Source organism: Euprymna scolopes, chromosome 2 (assembly GCF_053919585.1).
Source record: "Euprymna scolopes isolate OS-2025 chromosome 2, ASM5391958v1, whole genome shotgun sequence".
Classification (NCBI taxonomy): Eukaryota; Metazoa; Mollusca; class Cephalopoda; order Sepiida; family Sepiolidae; genus Euprymna; species Euprymna scolopes.
Genome location: NC_136483.1, coordinates 142,072,936 through 142,092,766, shown reverse-complemented (window position 1 = coordinate 142,092,766; position 19,831 = coordinate 142,072,936). Strand labels below are relative to the sequence as shown.

At 35.3% G+C, this 19,831-nt stretch overlaps 1 protein-coding gene across 2 annotated transcripts in view; it reads right to left on the bottom strand.

Moving 5' to 3' along the window:
• The window catches only part of LOC145296813 (leucine-rich repeat-containing protein 43-like), a 107,820-nt gene that overhangs the window by 13,333 nt on the left and 74,656 nt on the right, over positions 1 to 19,831 (bottom strand). For both annotated transcript variants that reach the window (XM_080142900.1, XM_080142909.1), the window contains exons 11-13: positions 18,309 to 18,411; positions 15,247 to 15,458; positions 8,110 to 8,232 (exon numbers count right to left, since the gene is read on the bottom strand). In XM_080142900.1, the coding sequence (XP_079999026.1) occupies positions 8,110 to 8,232; positions 15,247 to 15,458; positions 18,309 to 18,411 (438 nt within the window). The remainder of the gene's footprint in view (positions 1 to 8,109; positions 8,233 to 15,246; positions 15,459 to 18,308; positions 18,412 to 19,831) is intronic.

Here is a 19,831-nt window from a genome sequence, read left to right as displayed (position 1 = left end):
TACATACCCTTATGGATGTCACCGAGCATAAGCTACTCGTCATGATACTACAGAAGCCACTGACTAGTACACCTCATAAGTTAAAATGAATGATATCAAGTTATAGGGATATCAGATGCAAATAGAGTACATAGGACAAGAAATGATTGTAGCTAATACTATGAGCTGTCTCCCAACCAACTAAAACATCGAACAGCCAATTTGATGAGATTCAGGAATGAGCGCTTGAATGAGATAAAAAAAAAAGGAAAGAAAGGTCGATGAAGTATTTCATCAACTACAAGCAATCATAACAGGCTGACCAGACTCAGTTAAAGAGATATTGTCAGTAATACGGTCCTACTCGTCATACAGAGATGGACTATCTGTCAATGATGGTATCATCATGAAGAGATCAAGGATTATTATCCCTGAAACCCAACAGATCAGCTGCATTACAGTGTTGAAAAAAACCAAAACAAAACAAAACAAAAAACGCGTCTTCAAGCCAAAGATGATGTACATTAGAAGAAAAGTAATGCTGATATAGAAAACACGATCAAGAAATGTTCAATATGCCAGGAGAATTTTGCAGCACAATCAAAGGAATTTTTGCAGTTACATGACATCCCCAGTAGAGCATGGGAAGTTGTCAACACTGATTTGTTTCATTGTAATAATTAAGAATATTTAACAATTGCTGATTACTAAAGCAAATTTCTAATTACACAGAAAATGGTTTTCTCTGAATATAATATTCCCACCAGAGTTGTTAGTGACAATGGACCACGATATTCTAGTGACGTATTCAAAGAATTTGCTCAACAATGGCAATGTAACATCATCTCCAAAGTTCCCAAAATCAAATAGTTTTATTAAATGACAAATTCAAACAGTCAAAATGCTGACGATATTTCCTTAATTGAGTCTCGTCATCCTGTTATGATTGTTTTTAGTTGATTAAATATTGAATCAGCCTTTCTTTCCTTTTTTTTTATCGCATTCAGGCACTCATTCTTGAATCCCATCATTGACTAAGACAAAGCAAACAGAAGATTCTAACTTAGCAATGTCATGCCTATAAACAACATCAATCAACCACAAACTTCCAAGCCCAGCTAAACTTTTTTAAACAATCGCATAATGGGATTGAACATAATGTTGAAAGTTACAAACTCAAGATTTCCCAACTCTGATCATATCCATGAACAACTAGAACATAGACAGGGTATGCAGAAAATGTATCATGTATCAGAGCAGCTTATGATTTACCAGCACTTGTCCCAGGACAATATGCTGGATAACCAAATGGGAAATGGAAATCAGCAACAGTTCTGAGTAAATATGCCGAATCGGGATCGTACACCCGTCAACTACCAGACGGATTTAAAAAAAAAAAAAAAAAAAAAAGACGAAATATAATCTCAACAAGAGAAGATGGAACATCCACACATAAACGTTTCATTTCAGTGATCACATCACCTCATCCCAAACTGGACACATTAACGCAAACAATATCTCACACCAATTAACTCCAAAACAATCAACGTATAAAACAACAGAACGTGGCCGTGAATACATAGGCAATATATATATATATATATATATATATATATATATATATATATATATATATATATATATATAAGAAATTTATTACTGTGAGTCCAGAATGAGTTTACATATTGTTTCAACTAGAAGAAGATCCTCAAAGAGAGGAAATATCCAACTACCATCGATGCTAGTTGGATATTTCCTCTCTTTGAGGATCATCCTCTAGTTGAAACAATATGTAAACTCATTCTGGACTCACAGTAATAAATTTCTTATATACTGCTCTGGCTACACATTGAGCACTCTAGTTCGGTTTTTTCACCACTGGTAAATATATATATATATATATATATATATATATATATATATATATATATATATAAGCACCAAATGTACTACTATACATAACAATTATCTGAACAATATTTTTTTTCTATCTAGTAAGGAAGATGTAGTAATATCATGGAACTATTTTCATACGCGCAATAACTGTAACCCTTTGGTGTAGGAATGAGGAAAACCGGGCTTGGATGCTTGGACATGTGTTAAACACCATGCACGTCTCATCTTATTTATATATGTTAAATAAATCGTGAGTCATGTAAGGCTGCCTCTTAAGATTTACCATGCCTCAATGAAATATTATTACAGTTAATACTATAGAAAATCAGCAAGGTGGGCTTATATTCTTTAATGTACAGGAAAGACATTTCTTACTAACTTAATTCTTGCAACCGTTAAGTCAGAAGGCAAAATAGCTGTGACTGTGACGTCATCGGGTATTACAGTCACTCTTCTTCCTAGTGGTAGAACAACTCGCTCAACATTTAAATCCTCATTATCCTTAACGAAAGATGCGTTTTTAATGTGGGGGAAAATACAGTTCTGAAAATGGAGTACTGGATGCCTCAGTCTAGAAGGATTTTCATCTTCTCTGACCAAGGACAGAATAGATATTACATGTCTCTATTCGCGCAAATCTAACTTTATGGAACAAAATTAGAATTTTTGCATGTACTCCTGAAAATGAAACTGACAGAATCCTTCTTTCGCTAACGCTGTAATATATGCACCAACAAATCTCCGTAATTGCAAAAGGAAAACTGACAGAACTCCTCTTCACTAACACCGTAATTCACAACCACAACTCTCAATTTCGATATTTCCGTACAGTTGTCAAACATTCAACTTTCTGTCCTCCTCAATTCGTCCTTCTTGAACCAGCTATTCCCCCTCATATGCAAAGTAACACATAAAAAGAATCCGTCTACAAACATAAGTTCTTTACTTCTTTTACTTTCCCCAATTCATGGTCAAACAGATGCACTGCCGCTTGTATAAGCAGTTTCTTCTACTACAGTGTGAGATGAAAGAGATGTGACTTCAGTAAGCTTATATTAAGGGAAGCATTTCCTTCCTAATTTAATAATTAAAAAAAAAACTATTTGAAATATATGAGAGCGGTAAAGTGCAATAGACAGCTGCTTGTGTTTGACTATAGTAGACTTAGTAGACTATGGACAATTGGGAAGCACTGAAATACTGGAAGAGGATGACCTGTACCATCAGATAAAAATTTTGGAAATCAGTTTTCCTTAAATATCTTAAAGTCCGTGAGATGTGAGCACTAGAGATGTGGAAGTAGGTATTAACCGAAAGGGTCATAACAAGCGCCGTTTTTGTAGATGCTTTGTTCGTATTCTGCTGGCAGCAGAAGAGTTTCATCGACACCCTTCATCTGGGCTTCATATGAGTATAATGCATTAGCCCGAGCAGTCGCATTGTAGACACCATCCTTAGACATGACATTGTACCAGTTACCTCTTGAGAAATGTATCACTTCCTAACACGATCTGATTTATTGCCCTCTGGGATCGTTCAGCAATAGTATTCTCCAGTGATATGAAAATAGTTCCATGAAAATGTAGTAATCTACATCCTCCTTACCAGATATTGTCCAGATAATTATGTATAGTAGTACATTTGTCGCTTATATTTTTTTGGCACACCGGAAATGCAGCCAGACAGCTCATATCTCAGCAAACGTTCTGGTGCCCTTTTTGTTAAATGCTATACTATTGTTGGCCAGGTTTCTTTATGGGTACACATCTAAAGGAAAATAAAGTTGAAAAATTGAATCACTGCAGCAAAATCATTTCATTGCAGGAATCGCCAGATTGCAAACTGGGTGGGGCTATAATTTATGAGGGTCAGGTAATGAAAACCTTCATGGTAGGTAACATCCGTCCCCAAAGTTTAGTCTAGGTTTGAGGATTACAGTTTTCCCTTTGCCATTGAATTAGTGTCGGATCAACGGACATGCACTGACGGCGGTATATATCTGTAACAGGCATTTCCTCCCTTCACTTCTGTGAAATCCTAGTTATCTTTTCTGCCTTATTTTAATTTTACCCGGTGAGCATAATCTCTACCTCTAGCATTTACTCTTTGATTACACCTTACACCTTTTGTTGATCAAATTAAAAAATAAGGAATTCAAATTAAAAATTGATTGCCATAGTTTTTAAATTGAATGCACTATCTTTTAATTTGGATGTGTTAGTTTTGAAATTGGATGCCTAAGTTTTTAAATTGATTACCTTTGTTTTTAAATTGAATGTGTTAGTTTTTAAATTGATTACTATTGTTTTTAAATTGAATGTGTTAGTTTTTAAATTGATTGCCTTGATTTTTAAATTTAATGCATTAGTTTTTAATTTGAATGCGTTAGTTTTTAAATTGGACGTGTTAATTTTTAAATTGATTGCCTTAATTTTTAAATTGAATGCGTTAGCTTTTAAATTGAATGTGTTAGTTTTTAATTTGAATGTGTTAGAGTTTAATTTGAATGCGTTAGTTTTTAATTTCATCGACAAAAGGAGTAGTTCCAAAAAGTTCTGCCGTTTTCTCTTAATAAGCATTTCACTGGCTCAGTCTGGCTTTCCAGTCGGTATATTGGTGACCCATTGTTGAACACACAAAGAGTCAGTTCTTAAGTGTAGATTCCTGGCCTCCCAGTATATAGCATCCATCATAATTGCATCCAACTTCATGACATTGCTGTGTTCTGCGTCCAATCATAGCTGCAACCTTGGAGATGGGGAGAGCGTAGATCCAACACTATAACATTTTATGTTAGTCATCACTTTTTTGCCTTAGTTTGCTGCCACAGGCATAAACGTCAGTAGCGTATACATCGGAATGGAGATTAAGCTCTCTGCAGTCCACAATGGGGCACATTTTTAATTTTTGATTTTTGATTTGTTTTGTTAAACAGTCACCAGTAGGGAAAGCCATCTTGAAGGTCTCTATTCGAGAAGAAGCACATAAGAACTATAGATCAATTATGTTGCAAGGCCTTGTACCATTGAATGGCACAGGAAGTTCCCAAACGTTAACAGTTTCATACAGATGCATGTGGCATGCTTAAAACTTTATACATGCTGAATATAAGTCCAAGGTGAATATTGTGAATAAGGTTCCCTTTATAGAAGCAAAATTTCCTTTTTATCTCACTTTTCTGCTGATAGACAGTGAACGCATCACCTGTTATGAGCACAGATAACACATGTGCTCAGTTTTCGCAAAATCCATTCAATGATACATTACTTGTTAGACTTCGGTATAAGTTTTCAATCAAACTTGTCTGTCATTAAGCTAATGACACAGCCTATAATATTAGCAAGTACAACTTTTTCAACTCAAGAATTTTTCTAGCATTGTTTCTTTTAAGGCTTGATTTTGAGTGAGTAAGTGTGAATAACTGCTTGCCTTTATCACAGCATTAGCCGTTATGCAAGGCACAGGCGATTCTATTTCACTTGTATAGGAAGAGGAGAGGAGATAGGCCCTCTCTCTATTTATTTATCTATGCATTGTTGCTGGAAGTGTCAGATAAAAATGCAAAAGGTTCAAAGCTACAGGGTGAAATGATAAAATTGTCGCCATAGAAAAAACAACATGATTCCATTTCCGTTTGATGAAAACCAGTTTTCTTTTTTTGTTGCAGACCATCTACTAGTTGGCCAGTTGTGTACAAATACCAAGAGCGATATGAGCCTTCTATCATGTCTGAAAGTGACACAATGTTCAATGAGCAAGATCGGAGATGCACCACTGTATAACTCATGCTCTCTACCTATCCAAGGACCATTGCCAGCACCCTCAAAATGCATCGCTGAATTGCCACGAATAACAGGGATGTGCCCAGGGTGATGAAAACAAACTTTCCGGCCACAGTTATGGTCTGTGGTGTGGTTTCAAGTGAGGGCCACATCATGCACCTTACATCTTTGAAGTTGTCTTAAAAGTCAACATCAAAGTGCATCTGTATGTACTGAAGAGTGTGTGGTGATCCCCTGGTGCAATCAGGTGGCTGCTGGCAGACCCTGGGTGTGGCAGCAGGACTCAGCGCCAGCCCACAAGTTCAAAGAGACCCAGGCTTAGCTTCAGAAAGAGTGCTATGACTTTGTATCCTTCTCTCACCGCCCCCCTCCTCCCCCAACCTAAATTCGCTGGACTACTTCGTTTGGTCATAAGTCGAGAACATCACCAACATGACCTCCCACAACACCAAAGCCAGCCTGATCGATGCCATCTGCCGAGTAATTCGCCAAGCTCCTACCGGCGCTTGTGGAAAAGGTATGCTTCCAGTTCCAAACCCATATCGAGGCAATGATTGAGGCTGAAGGCGGCTACATTGAATAGATGTCAGCTCTACTACATAATCAAGTTACCTGAATTGATTTTTTCAATAAATCTTTTTAAAATAAAACTGTATTGTTGTTTTCTTTAGGGCAGCACTTATATGGTTCCATATAGGGCTAATAAGATATAATTAATTAGTGATTTTAAACTTTCTTTTAGTCTGTCCTCACACTGGTCATTAATTTAGAATGAAGATCATATTGAATGAATGATCACTGTATTTCATCAGTTTTGTGTTGAGTTAGTCTTTTGGAAGTTATGAAGAAGTTTTAATTATAGAGCGGCATCCCCTCAGTCTGAAAGGATTGTATACAAGTACAATATTCGAGTAAGATGAGGTTCAGTTGGTGATCATGAGTTGAAAATTGTTTATGTATTGGTAATGTACTAGAAACCAATATAACGTCACATGACTCAAAGAGAGAAAGAATGATAGGAAAAGACAAAACATTTGGAAGCGTGCGAGACGTCCAGACGTGAAATGACATGAGTTGACAACGTATATATATAATTAATTAATGACCCGTCCCCCCTCTCTCTCTTTCTCTATGACCGACAATGAAGGTATGAATAAACTGTGGACTTTAATGTCTCTTTACCTTATGTGAAACATCGGAAGAACTTTTTATGAAAGAAATTATTGAAGAAATGCTATAGAAAGTAAAATTCTGAGAGTGAATATTATCAAGTGATGATCAGTGGTTGTAGGGTTGGAAAGCTCTCCAAAAAGCAGAAACTTCTCCTCCTCAGTTGTTGGAAAGTCGGATGCAATTCAATCTATCATGGAACCTGTGAGCATTGGAGACACACGAAATGCAGTGGAAGTACAGGTAGCTTGAGAGAGGACAACCAGTTTTTGTGCAAGAAGAGTAAGTCAATGGAAATGGATGAGAACTCAGATGTGCACAAAGTATACCTGGATAGCTAAGGCTATTGTGGTTGTCAAGAAGTTTTGTTACCTTGCTGATATCATTGGAGCACAAGGTGGAGCAGGTGCTAGTGGATGGAATACGTTCAGAGATCTTCTGCCTTTACTAACCAGCACAACGTTACCACTGCTGATCCAGAATAGAGTCTATCAGGCATGTGTACACAGTGTGATTATATACGAAAGTGCAATCTGAACAGTGAGGGTTGAGGGTATGTGTTGCATGCCGAGAAATGATAAGAGAATGATATGAGGGATGTATAATGTGAGTCTTATAGGCTGTTCTAATGAACTCAGAGGAAGATTAAATCTGGACAGTATAGGATTGGTTGGTTGTTTTTGTTTTACGGCATATCAACCCTTTTCGGGTTATTTAATGGCGAATCCAAAGATTTTGAAGAAAAATTTTTTTAATAGAATATATTTGTTGTTTTCACGTCGGTTTCTATTTAACCCATAGTTGGAACCCTAACAGGTACTACCACTCCGGGTCAGAGTGGACCTGGGAGCAATGGTAATTAAAGGGTGGCTCCATACTCCCCAAAGCCCACAAGCTGGGGCCTCACCACTGGATATAGTTTAAGGTCATATCGAGGACCCCCATTGAGGGATTTTTACCCTCTGCAGGGGGGGGCAGTCGGTATATTCTAATGCCCCACCGACAGGGCCGGACAGTATAGGAATATATGGGCAGAACAGGAGACTTCGATGGTGTGATCACAGTGAAAGAATTGATGAGAATCTTAAGGTCAGTAGATATAGAAGGTAGCATTTCCATTTTACAGAGAAAGGCCGAAGCAGACATGGTAGAAAGTGATAAAAAGGGATAAATAAAGACCTGGTCAGAGATAGGTTAGTTTGGAAGTCAATTTCTTAAAGCCGTCCAACACATGCATGTAAAACGGACATTAAAATGATGTTGATGAAATAATTCCTCTTACCTTTGCTTTCGATTCTTTTTTCTTTTTCTCTTCTTTTGTCTTTTTAGCATCTTTGTCGTCCTTCCCCTTCCCTTTTGCATGTTTTTCTTCTACCTCCACTTCAACTGGCAAATGACCACTCATCTAAAAGAAGAATTATCAGCGAATCAACCTTTGAAATATTTTCTAAATTTCCGCCGTTACAGAATTTCGCGTTTCATTCTTTTTAAGAATAATCATTTAAAGATTTTACTTTTATTTTGATACAACCACAAAAACAATGAGAGTCTCCGTTGATTACGTCAAAATTGAAAATATTTCCAAATTTTCACCGGGTATGAACAAATAGCTCCACTGCCTTGTGAATGCCTTGGGAAGGGCAAACGCTAAGGGAGTAACCCTGACAAAAAAATCTGGTTTTGAGTTCTGATAGGCGGATGGTGAAGTACTGCAACACTTTTCCAGCAACTCCTGCAGCTGCGTTGACTCCAATCGTATTGGCTTGCCTTTCCAATCTTGGTATTAGGTTGGTGCAAAAATAATGTTGCTTTTTGACATTCAACTTAACGCCAGAAAACGACATTATTTTTGCACCAACCTAATAACTGGGCAAACCTAAGTTTCTTTATCATCCGTCCAAGCATACATCCAGAGACCCAATTCCAGCTCTGAACTGTATCACCGCAGCAGATAATGAAATACACTAGACTAGATGCAGTTTAATAACATTTGATATTGTAATATTGTGACCCTTTGGGCTGTGATCATAGCATAGTATCTGTGTTAACTGTGGCAAGCAGGGCCAAGGGTCAAAACATTATCATTATTATTATTATTAGCTCACATTGAGCTTCCACACAAGTCAACAAACGATCTGATTGGAAACATGTGGTGTTCTCTGAAAGCTGAGTGACAACAAGTCTCCCTAGACGTCCAGCTCTCTCCACCTCCTTCGATAGCATTTGCAAATTAATTTACATCATCGCAACAGCCGCTTACCATTGATTTCTCGCTGGCAGTGACCATTGGTTTATACTGGAATTTGAGTGGCACTCAGCCTCCCCAAGGTCCCAGTTCTCTTTGCGCTTGTCCAGCCGAGGTCTGGTTGGCGCTTGCTCCTTGGTCTTTCAGTCCTTCTTGACCCTTCTCGGCCCTTTGGTATCACTTTTTTATTGGGGGGAATGGTGATGAAACAATGGGGGGGGGGATGCATGATGGGGGGGTGTAGAACTTATAGATATGTAGTTTCGGTGTTCTTCATTCCCTGTAACGCTTATTCGTTATATTGTCTTGTATTATTCTCCGCATTCAAGGGTTTTCCTTAATATTTCAGTCGTTTTCATTATCGTTATCGTTGTACTTTTGCAGTTATTCCTCTGATTCCAATTTCTGTCATTCTTTTTTTGAAGTTTTTCGGAATTGTTCCTTATGATTATTATTATTATTATTATTATTATTATTCAAGCGACGGTGGACGCTGGATCAATTATTATGATTAGAAAAATAAACAATTAGATTGGGAAAAAATGATTGACATATAATATATAATAATATCACAAAAGGAATGTGAAAATAGAAAATAAATTGAAAGCATGATTTTTGGTTCGCATAAACAAATAACTAGATTGGGGTTACATCAGCTGCTGGTCTGAGACATGTAATGAGACACGTGATGAAATGTAGATTTGGGGAAATTCTAAGAGTCGTGAGCTGGACATCAGAGGGAACGGACGACTCAATAGGGGAGTTGGTCTCTATGACGCAGGGAGCAGCGTCATCTCAGGCAGCTATGATGTAAAAATGAGTAATCCCTGAAGATGCCGGCCGGATCATGAAAATAAATGTTAAAAAATAATGCAGGTATGTGTTGTGTTATTCACATCTGTTAAAAAAAACTGTTTGTCTACAACTGTTTCGATACGTCCCTGCCAATCGTTTCCTGTTAGAGCTGTTGCATTCATGTTAAAATATACACACTAGACGATCAACTAAATGATACGACGTATATACATATGCGCATTTATACGTACATGAATATGCAGAAAAAGATAAACCTCACTATTCAACATGTACGTCGTTATGGAATATATTCACATGAAACAACAGACCTTTTTTTAGAGCCTCATAATATAATATGACACTATTAAATCTCTGTTCAGTTAGGAGCTGATATTTTAATTTTTTTTAAATCTTTGTCTGTGCAAATGAAAATCCTGGAAATGACATTCTAATGGCATGTTCCAAAAAAACTTGCTTAATGAATGAAATTAAATAAAAAAACAAAAAACAAAAAAAAAACGATAACGATTCCGGATTAATACTTAGAAAATTGTTTCAAATGCTTAGAAAAAAAAATGCATTGATGAACAAGAATATGTTGAATATTTTAACTTGATATAATAGCAGTCAACATGAGAATCCAACAACTCCCCGGCCTAACATTCACAGGTAACACGAATTGGAACAAATGCATAGAAGATGCTGCCAAGTCTGCTGCCAAGAACGTGTGCTCCTTCAACCAAGCTCAAAAATTTTCTCTCAACTGCCAGTATTCTATATCTCTGCAAAGTCACCATTCGCCCATGCATGGAGCATTGTTACGACATCTGGCTTGCGCACCAATCACTTGCATCTTCCACTTAGACATTTTGGTTTGATTGTTTTGTTTTATGGCATATCAACCCTTTTCGGGTTATTTAATGCCGAATCCAGTTATTTTGGAAATAGTATTCATGTTAGATACAATTATTTTGTAGAAAGTTTTTACACACACACACACACACACACACACACACACACACACACACACACACACACACACACACACACACACAAATATATATCTATATATCTATATATATATAAATATATATATATATCAATATATATGTATATCAGTATATATATATATCAATATATATATATATCAATATATATATATATATATATCAATATATATATCAATATATATACACATATATATCAATATATATATATATATATATATATATATATATATATATATATATATATATATATATATATATATATACTGTGAAAGCAAAATCAAGACTTCAAAAAGGGTGTTGATGGCAACAAAAAGTGTATTTCATTTTACGTTACAATTGTTTCCATGTCCAGTCGAACAATTTCAAACATTATATCGTTTGAAAATTTTCCAAAACCAGCATTTCTTCAGACTTTATGAATAAACACACTTTTGACAATAGAGCATTTTTGAAGAGAAAGAAAAAAAAAGAAAAATTCCCTTTACGGGAAAAGCATATGAGAAACATTTACCTTTACTGTAGCTACGCAAAAGCTCATTTAAATATTACTATATCGCCTAATTTTCGTATCCTTATTTAGGAACAGAGTCATAAGAAGTTTTCACAGAAAACCCTAAGCCATTTAAAAATTTTTTTATATATCCTATTCGTTGAGTTCCTAAATTAGACCTCGCTGTTTCTTTATTTCCGAATAATAAATTTTTTTATAAAAAGAATTTTTTAATTTTTATTTCTATATTTATAGTATGGCCGTAACAACCTTGCAATAACGTTACGGTTAATTTTAGTTTCGTATTAGTGGTAGATTATCGTTATTATAGTACTTAGATTTAAGACCTAAGTTTACAGATTATCGTTATTATAGTACTTAGATTTAAGACCATTTTATGTTTAAGTTTAATTGAATATGAGAATAAATAAAAAAGGCTGTATTATGTATATAAATCCTTGTACAACATTTCGAGTGAGGTATTCTCATCTATTTATTATTATTTAATGTTTTAAAATTTATTGTCATTCTACTTGAATATGTTTTCATATCGTTTCTAAAGACAATTATGAAGGGAGATAATCCAATTATGTTGTTAATTGCTATTAGTTGGAAACTGGTTCGATTTTTATTTCCTATAACAGCTAAAGGTAGATAATTCAGACCGCTTGATGTTTTCGGTTAATTGATTATTAGAAGGCGTCTATGATTTAATAATTAATTTAATCAAACAGATCCAGAACGTGCTACGATGGCTTATTTAACAAATTAAGGATATAAATTATGTTTTTGATCTTAAAAAATTGGTTTTTACCCATGGGTTTAACCCACATCTGTGATTAATCACTTATGCTGCTCATGTCTCATAATTCGTGTGTTGTATTCTTGGGTATCTAAATAAAATAGTATATATCAACTAATTATTATTCTGACAGCAAAACCACTCAATAGCTATAAATGTGTTTCACTCCGATGAGAAGATGTCTACTCCTGCATTTATGGGTAAAAACATTTAGAACAGGGAGTAAAGTAAGAAAATAAGTAAATTAGCATGGATTCTACCAACTTAAGATGTCAGATGACAAAATCAATTAAATTAATTTTCAGCCCCCAAATTGCTAATTTAATTTTTAATAAAAACTAGTTTAATTGTTAAGTTGTTTTATTGATTTGAAGAGGGTATCACTTATTTCACCGTCAATACTGCTACAACTGAATACAAAAATGCTCACCGTTATGGAGAAAAATTCCATTTTTAGATGAGCTTTATACTTTATTTATATTTCTTACCCGGTTTAGAATGATAGAAACTATATTCGCATGTTAGATTTGGATCCTTCATTCAGATTATAACATTTCTAGCTATTTAACTCTACATTAAAATTTAATCCTAACATCCGATGATCCTTATTGTTGTAAAAAGTTATACCTCAGTTACATTTAAGGCGTAATAGCAGAAATCTATTCCTGTGAAGACATCCCTGTATGGCATCAAGTGTTTTATTCAAAATTTCCTCTTTGGAATTCACAATGTAGAAGGCTTCCAATAAACATAGATTGCACCTTTTGGATTTCCTGGGGCTGTACTTCTTCCCCCCTTGCCACTATTATAGTTGTATTTCTCTATTCTATTTTTGTACTCCCCCCCCCCTGCTATCGTTTACACCATCCTAATTAGTTTTTATCTCAGGTTCCTTTTTAAATGATACTACGTGGTTTCTATATCTGTCCTTAAACACTGTTCCCGTGGCTCCCAGATATATCTTCTTAGTGTTGTCGGTTTTATTTCGCATTTATACACTATTTCCGAATAACGAACTAGCATCAAACAAAAGTATCCTAAACAGAAAATGTAATTGCAGAATACCTGGAAATTGTCTGTTGGATGGGAAATGTCTAACCTCGGAAATATATATATATATATATATATATATATGTGTGTATCAGATGGGCGACCGTTTGGGAATTCTAGGTGCTGTATGTGCTCTTTGCTTATCTCGGCACTTGTTTCCAGTTGTCCTGTACACACTTCACTGGCCACTGGTATTTAACAATGTCGACTCAGGAGGTGTTTGGAGATTGCGCACCTCCTGCCACAAAAATTTCACGCGCAGGCACCCCTACGTGGGTATCAATAGTCTGTCAAAAACTGAAGGAGCCTGTTTATATATATATATATATATATATATATATATATATATATATATATATATATATATATACTTGTACTTTTTGTAGTAAAAGAAATCCCATACAGTGCTCTATTATTAGGGTAAAACCTTTCTCGAAATAAGAGCAATATATTTTTTATATATATATATATATTTATATATATATATATATATTTATATATATATATATATATATATATATATATATATATATATATATATATATATATATATACGTTTTATTTTTTATTACCATATCTTTCTGTTAAGTTACATTATTGTTTCAGCTACCCGGCCGTTTTTTTGGCAGTCTGTAGCTTCCTCAAACTGTTACAGAAATGTCTGAGGAAGCTACAGACGGCCAAAAAAACGGCCGGCTAGCTGAAACAATAATGTAACTTAACAGAAAGATACGGTAATAAAAAAATAAAACGCATATTTACTCTACAACAAGTATTGAGCACTTTCTTCAGTTTTTATTAATTACCATTTCCACTATATATATATATATATATATATATATATATATATATATATATATATATATACTAGCAGGGGTACCCGGCGTTGCCCGATTGTTTGTTTCCGGGACGGGGGGGGGGGAGTTTAAAAAAATGTTATGGTAGGTAAGAAGGAAGGATCAAACCCGGAGTCATGAGTAAAAGTAGGAAAATAAAGTGTGAAAAAAAAAACAAAAAAAAACATCTGCAACGTTAACAGTTCGGCCACCAAAAAGTCCATTCCAGTTGTTTAGGAAAAAAAAAAAAAAAAAAAAAAAAACGACTATGGTAGGTCGGCGCGAACGTGAAAATATAATGTGAATTGTCCAGCACGCTAACCACTACGCCACAGAGCACTGCAGCTTAGTTTAGTGATTTTAAATAACTTCACATGAAAGAACTACGAAGCCAAACCGGTGTTCTCTTCTCAACTGTTCCTTGTGAACGATCCCCAAACGGTGGTAAGTGGTGGCAGGGGGAGGAGGAATTTTTAAGAGAGAAAATATTTTACCACTTCCATTGATCTTAACCGATTTTGGCCGTGACTTCTCAGCAGAAAAAGTATAGAAATCTAAGATTATCGAGGAATTTGAGAAATAATAAGCCTATAACACACCTCAGATATTGTTCTTCCGTTTGTGCATATTATATTTGCATGAAATATCTTGATTTTTAATCCTATTAAGGTCAAAATCCGACGGGAAAAATGAGTTCATTTTATTTATATAGATAGAAGAATAGAGAAGAGAAGAGAAGAGAAGAGATAATGATATATCTTTATTGTCGAGTGTTTGTTAGTGAGGAAAGAAGATGCATGACATGATCATTTTCTTGTGCCCATTCTACCAATCGACTCACCATATCAATTTTGGATTAATTATATAATAATTTGTGGCAGCTGTACCCCTATCTGCAAACGTTGCTGTGAGACTTCACTGTCAATGTAGGAATACCCTCATAACATTTTATTCTCTTTGGCTTGACTTCAATTAATGGTAATTTTATTTTTGACAATCAATCATATTATGTTGTTGTTTTTTTGTGTGCCTACTCCTGTCAGATGATCTTTTCGGTACACCTAGCCTTTATGTTTAATAAACTTATGACTAACTTATACATTTATTATTTACTCTTGTTACATTTTCAAATATCTATTCCAGTTAAAACAAAAGTTAAAGTTTTTCTTCTATAAATTTCAATTCACTTACTTTGCGTTCAATGATTTTAAATTCTAGATCTTGGTAAAGATAGTCTCTCAATGGCAGAAGGTTATGACGTGTAATGACATTGTTCCATTCAAAGTTGATCTGATTCTCGGCCCATAAAAATTCTGGACTCTGTAGAACGGTTGTTGGCGGCGGGGAATCATTTGTGGATGGCAGGAAGGATCGATTCAGACTGTTCGGATTTCCAACTGCAACTGGAAAAAAGGAGCGAATATACTTTTTCTCTATAATTTACCTTAGTTTGTCGGAAACTTTTAGGAATAGGTATCCAAACAGTTTCAGTACTTATGTCATCAATTTCGAGTTTCGCAAGAGACTCCCGAAACTGGTGAGCATTAAAAATTTAACCAAACAAACTGAATGCATTATTATTATTATTATTATTATTATTATTATTATTATTATTATTATTATTATTATTAATAATAATAATAATAATAATAATAATAATAATAATAATAATAATAATATTATTAATTCTTTTGCAGAGAAGCTATTTTACGAAAAAAAAACTGTTTATTTTACGTAGTATTTAAGTTTATTACTTCTGTAATGTTGTTTCGGTATTTCTACGTAGTATGAACCAAACTGTTTTTCCACACTAATGCTAAATTAAACCTTTACCTAACCCTAATCGAAACATTTTAGTAAAGATAAATTAAAAAAAATATTTTAAAAATTCCAAAATGAAAAGTTGCAAAAATAATAAAGCCCCTCTCTTCCCTCAAAATGTGTAAAAGATAGGAATTGATTTTTCTAATTGATTGAAAAATAGTTGGCTGGCAAATAACAGCGTCTTTTTTATTGGTATATTTCTGTAATAGTTGGCCGAGACGTCTTGGAAGCAATCGGCTTTGATCAATGTGGGGAAAACTCTCCATATTAAATAATTGCTATTCATTTGAGTTGGTTTCCCCAACATTGTGGGGAAACAAATAAATAAAACGGCGAAAAGCTGAACTGGCCTTCAGCCAACATTCATTTCTGCACCTGTATATTCACTTAGCAAGTCAACTTTTTGACTGACATCGCTAAATTTCAACACTTTTCACTTCCTTTGGCTTCGTAACGTAGGGGTAAAAATGTCACGTTTTCTTTCACTTTCTTTTCCGCCTTCACGTCACAGGTTCATCACAACTTCGAGCCTGCCTGCCTACTAACACTTTTTTTTGTGTGCTCAACACACACCTACAAACACCCAGGCAACGCTGGATACCCCTCATATCAGACAACTGCTATTCATTTGGACACTCCCTTTTAGTGGGGAGCTGGTTTTCCCCAACATCGTGGGGAATTGAAACAACGGAAAGCTGAACTGGCCTCCAGCCAACGTTTATTTCTGCAAGTCAACTTTTTCATTGACATCAATAAATTTCAACGCTTTTCGCTTCCTATGGCTTTGTAGTGTAGCGGTAAAATTTCACGTTTTCTTTCCTTTCTTTTCCGCCTTCATGTTCGATTTTTTTTACACCTACAAACACCCTGGCAACGCTGGGTACCACCGCTAGTCCATATATATAAAAGCGAAAATGGGTGTTAGCGTGTGTGTGTGTGTGTGTGTGTGTGTGTGTGTGTGTGTGTGTGTGTGTGTGCGTACATTTTTGTGTATGTCTGCCAAAGGCTTTTTTCGCCGGGCTTCTCGGTTGGCTCACCCCTTCTTAAAACTTTTTATATGCTGTCTAGATGATAATATGTACGACTTAACAACGGGGGTTGCGTGTGTATTTAATTTGCCGGACTTTTAAATGCTATTTTTTCCAGATTTTTAGATCGCCACATGTTTCTTTCGCTATTCGGTATAAAAAAAAGCAAAACCGTATTCGAATCGGCCGGGTGGCCTCGCAGAAAGTGATGTAAACGTTTGGTCAATGTTGGCTTTTCACCGTCATATCAGATGATTGCTTTCATTTGGACAACACTCTCTTAATAAACGGGGGAGCTGCTTTTCCTTCCCAAAGTTGGGTTTTCACCTCATTAAAAACTCTCTCGCAGAAAATGTTAACTGCTAAATAGCCATTGCTTACATCGTCGTAAATCTTAACTCCGCGACTTCTATTTGACCTCATTAAGCGGGCACCTGTCAATTCTACTTAAATAAATTCAAACGTCTTTCACTTACTCTTTCTTGCTGGCCGAGCGGTTAACATCTCACGTTTTTTTTCCAACTTCGCCTCAGGGCTTCGGGTTTGATCCTAACTACCTATCAAAACTTTTTTTTTATTTAAGAGCACACACACCTCCAAAAACCTAGGCAACGCCGGGTACCCCCGCTAGTATAATACAAAGGGCAAAAATCTATTTAAATGTATGTATGTATGTATGCATGTTTTGCAAAAACTTTCGACAGAGGCGACGGATTTTCATGAGATCGGTACCATTTTGAAGCTCGACTCTTCGGACAATAAATAGCGAAAAATTAGCTAAAAATATTAATTCCGTAAAACACTTTTTTCACTAATATTAACAATTAGTATAGATATCCCGAAAAATTGAACCATAGAAAATTTTTTAACAAATATCTTAGTGACCCCCTGATGATTAAATCTTCTTTATGATCTACGGACCCACCCTCAAACAAACGGTTTGAATTCTTGTAACGCAGAGCCAATCTTCTTTTTCCTTAGTAGGAAAAGAAGCATGTTCTCAACACCCGGAGAAGGTAGCAGGTTGCAGCGACCGAAACGTTGTGCTAATAACACCCAAGATGAGAATAATAGTCCGATTAATCAACAAGCAAGAGTCAGCAAGGTATTTTGGTATAGTTTTGAGAGGACAAGGGCCAACTCAGCAGAGCAGTTTTTAAATTATTATAGCAAGAATTGTTTCAGATAATAAAACAAAGTTGAAAAAAAAATTTTTTCTAATGTTTGAGAGCTTTAAAATAGTTCAAATTTGCTCATTGCGAAATGTCTAAAAAAATTTAATTCCTAAAATGTTATTGACATTGGACATTTTCCCTCTTCATATCGATTTTTTTCATTTGTAAAATAGATTTTAATTTCTTTTTTCATAAATTATAATAAAAAAAAATGTTTATATCTTACTATTTTTTGAATCGATCAGTCTAATATTTGAAACAGAAGCGGGCGACTGCTTGCCTTCGTTGGTCTCTGTCGACATCATTTGTTGGTTATCAACCGATTGAACCTGTAGAGGAAGAACAAAACAATAACATTTTATTGTTCTGGCTTTAGTTTTACGGCACACCAACCCCTTTTGAATCATTTTGTGTCATACAATGTATTCATAAAATAGTCACTAAAAGAAATATGGTAAATGAAACTGTAGTAGTTACTACAATCTATTTTCTTTTGCGCTAGCATGTTTTCATTCACTGAGTGTTTGATACGTTATTCATTGAGAACACATTTGTACAAAGGAAGCAACTTCTGTTTAAACATTTTGCTAGCTCTCTAAAAACAGTCATAAGTATAGAGTTGAGAAAACGTTATATTCCTTTCTCGTCTCTAGCTGTGATTTGTACACGCATGTCTATTAACTCAACATATTGCTGTCTCCTTTAAGTATCAGGTCTGTTATTATAGACATCGATGATCGTGGCTCGTCAACTCCCTCTCCATTCGGTCTTTCTGATGAAACCTATAGTCGTGTTTCCAGCAACCATTTGTTCGTAATCTTCCTCTGCTTTTTTTTCCGGCGATTTTTTTCCAACATCAAGCTTTTTTCCAAGCCGTCTGCCTACATTAAATGGCCGAAGAACTTTAAATGTCTGGCGTGTTTGAGTAGTGATCTGCTGTACGCATGACTTTTTTGTTTGTCTTCCTTTCTGTCCGTGAGATTCGTAGAATTCTCCGTAAAAACCATGTCTCTGCTGCTTCCAAACGATATTTATTTCCTCATTGGTACAGCGTGACGTCACCCACGTGATATAGAACATTCTCCACGTTTCTCAAAAGATCTCGAACATTATCTCGTCTCTTTTTTTATTGTCCTTTTTTTTTTCCTCCTGGTGACGTCACTGCACATGCATTTACATCTGCGCTGTGTTATATACTATTGTAATACATTCATGTCTACTGACGCAACATATTTTTGTACTTTTGTCTACACAATTCTTCATGAACCATGTTTGATGTTTGATGGAACTATATTAATAATATCCTGGTATCTGTCTGTCTGAAGCTAAAATTATACCATTACTTCTATTACATATACTGTAGCAGTTACATAATTACGAACTGTTCCCTTTTATGTTGGTATGTTCTCACTTGCGGAGTTATATCTGTCGTTCAGAAGCTGAAACTATCCTATTCTTCTATTAAATGTTCTGTAGCAGTTACATAATTACGAACTGTTTCCTTTTGTGCTGGTGCTGGTTGCTGGTATGTTCTCACTTGCGAAGTGACTGATTTGTTTGGTAACAACACACTTGTGCGTAGGAGGCAACTTCCTTGCTTTCACAAAAACAGCCAGAGTCTCAGCTTCGAGTTCAAAAACGTCATATCCTTTTTTATCTCTAGCCCTGACTTGGGCGAGAGGCGAGAGAAAAGAACCGGACTCAATCGTACTTGTGTAATACATGCATATCTAATGACAACGTTTTTTT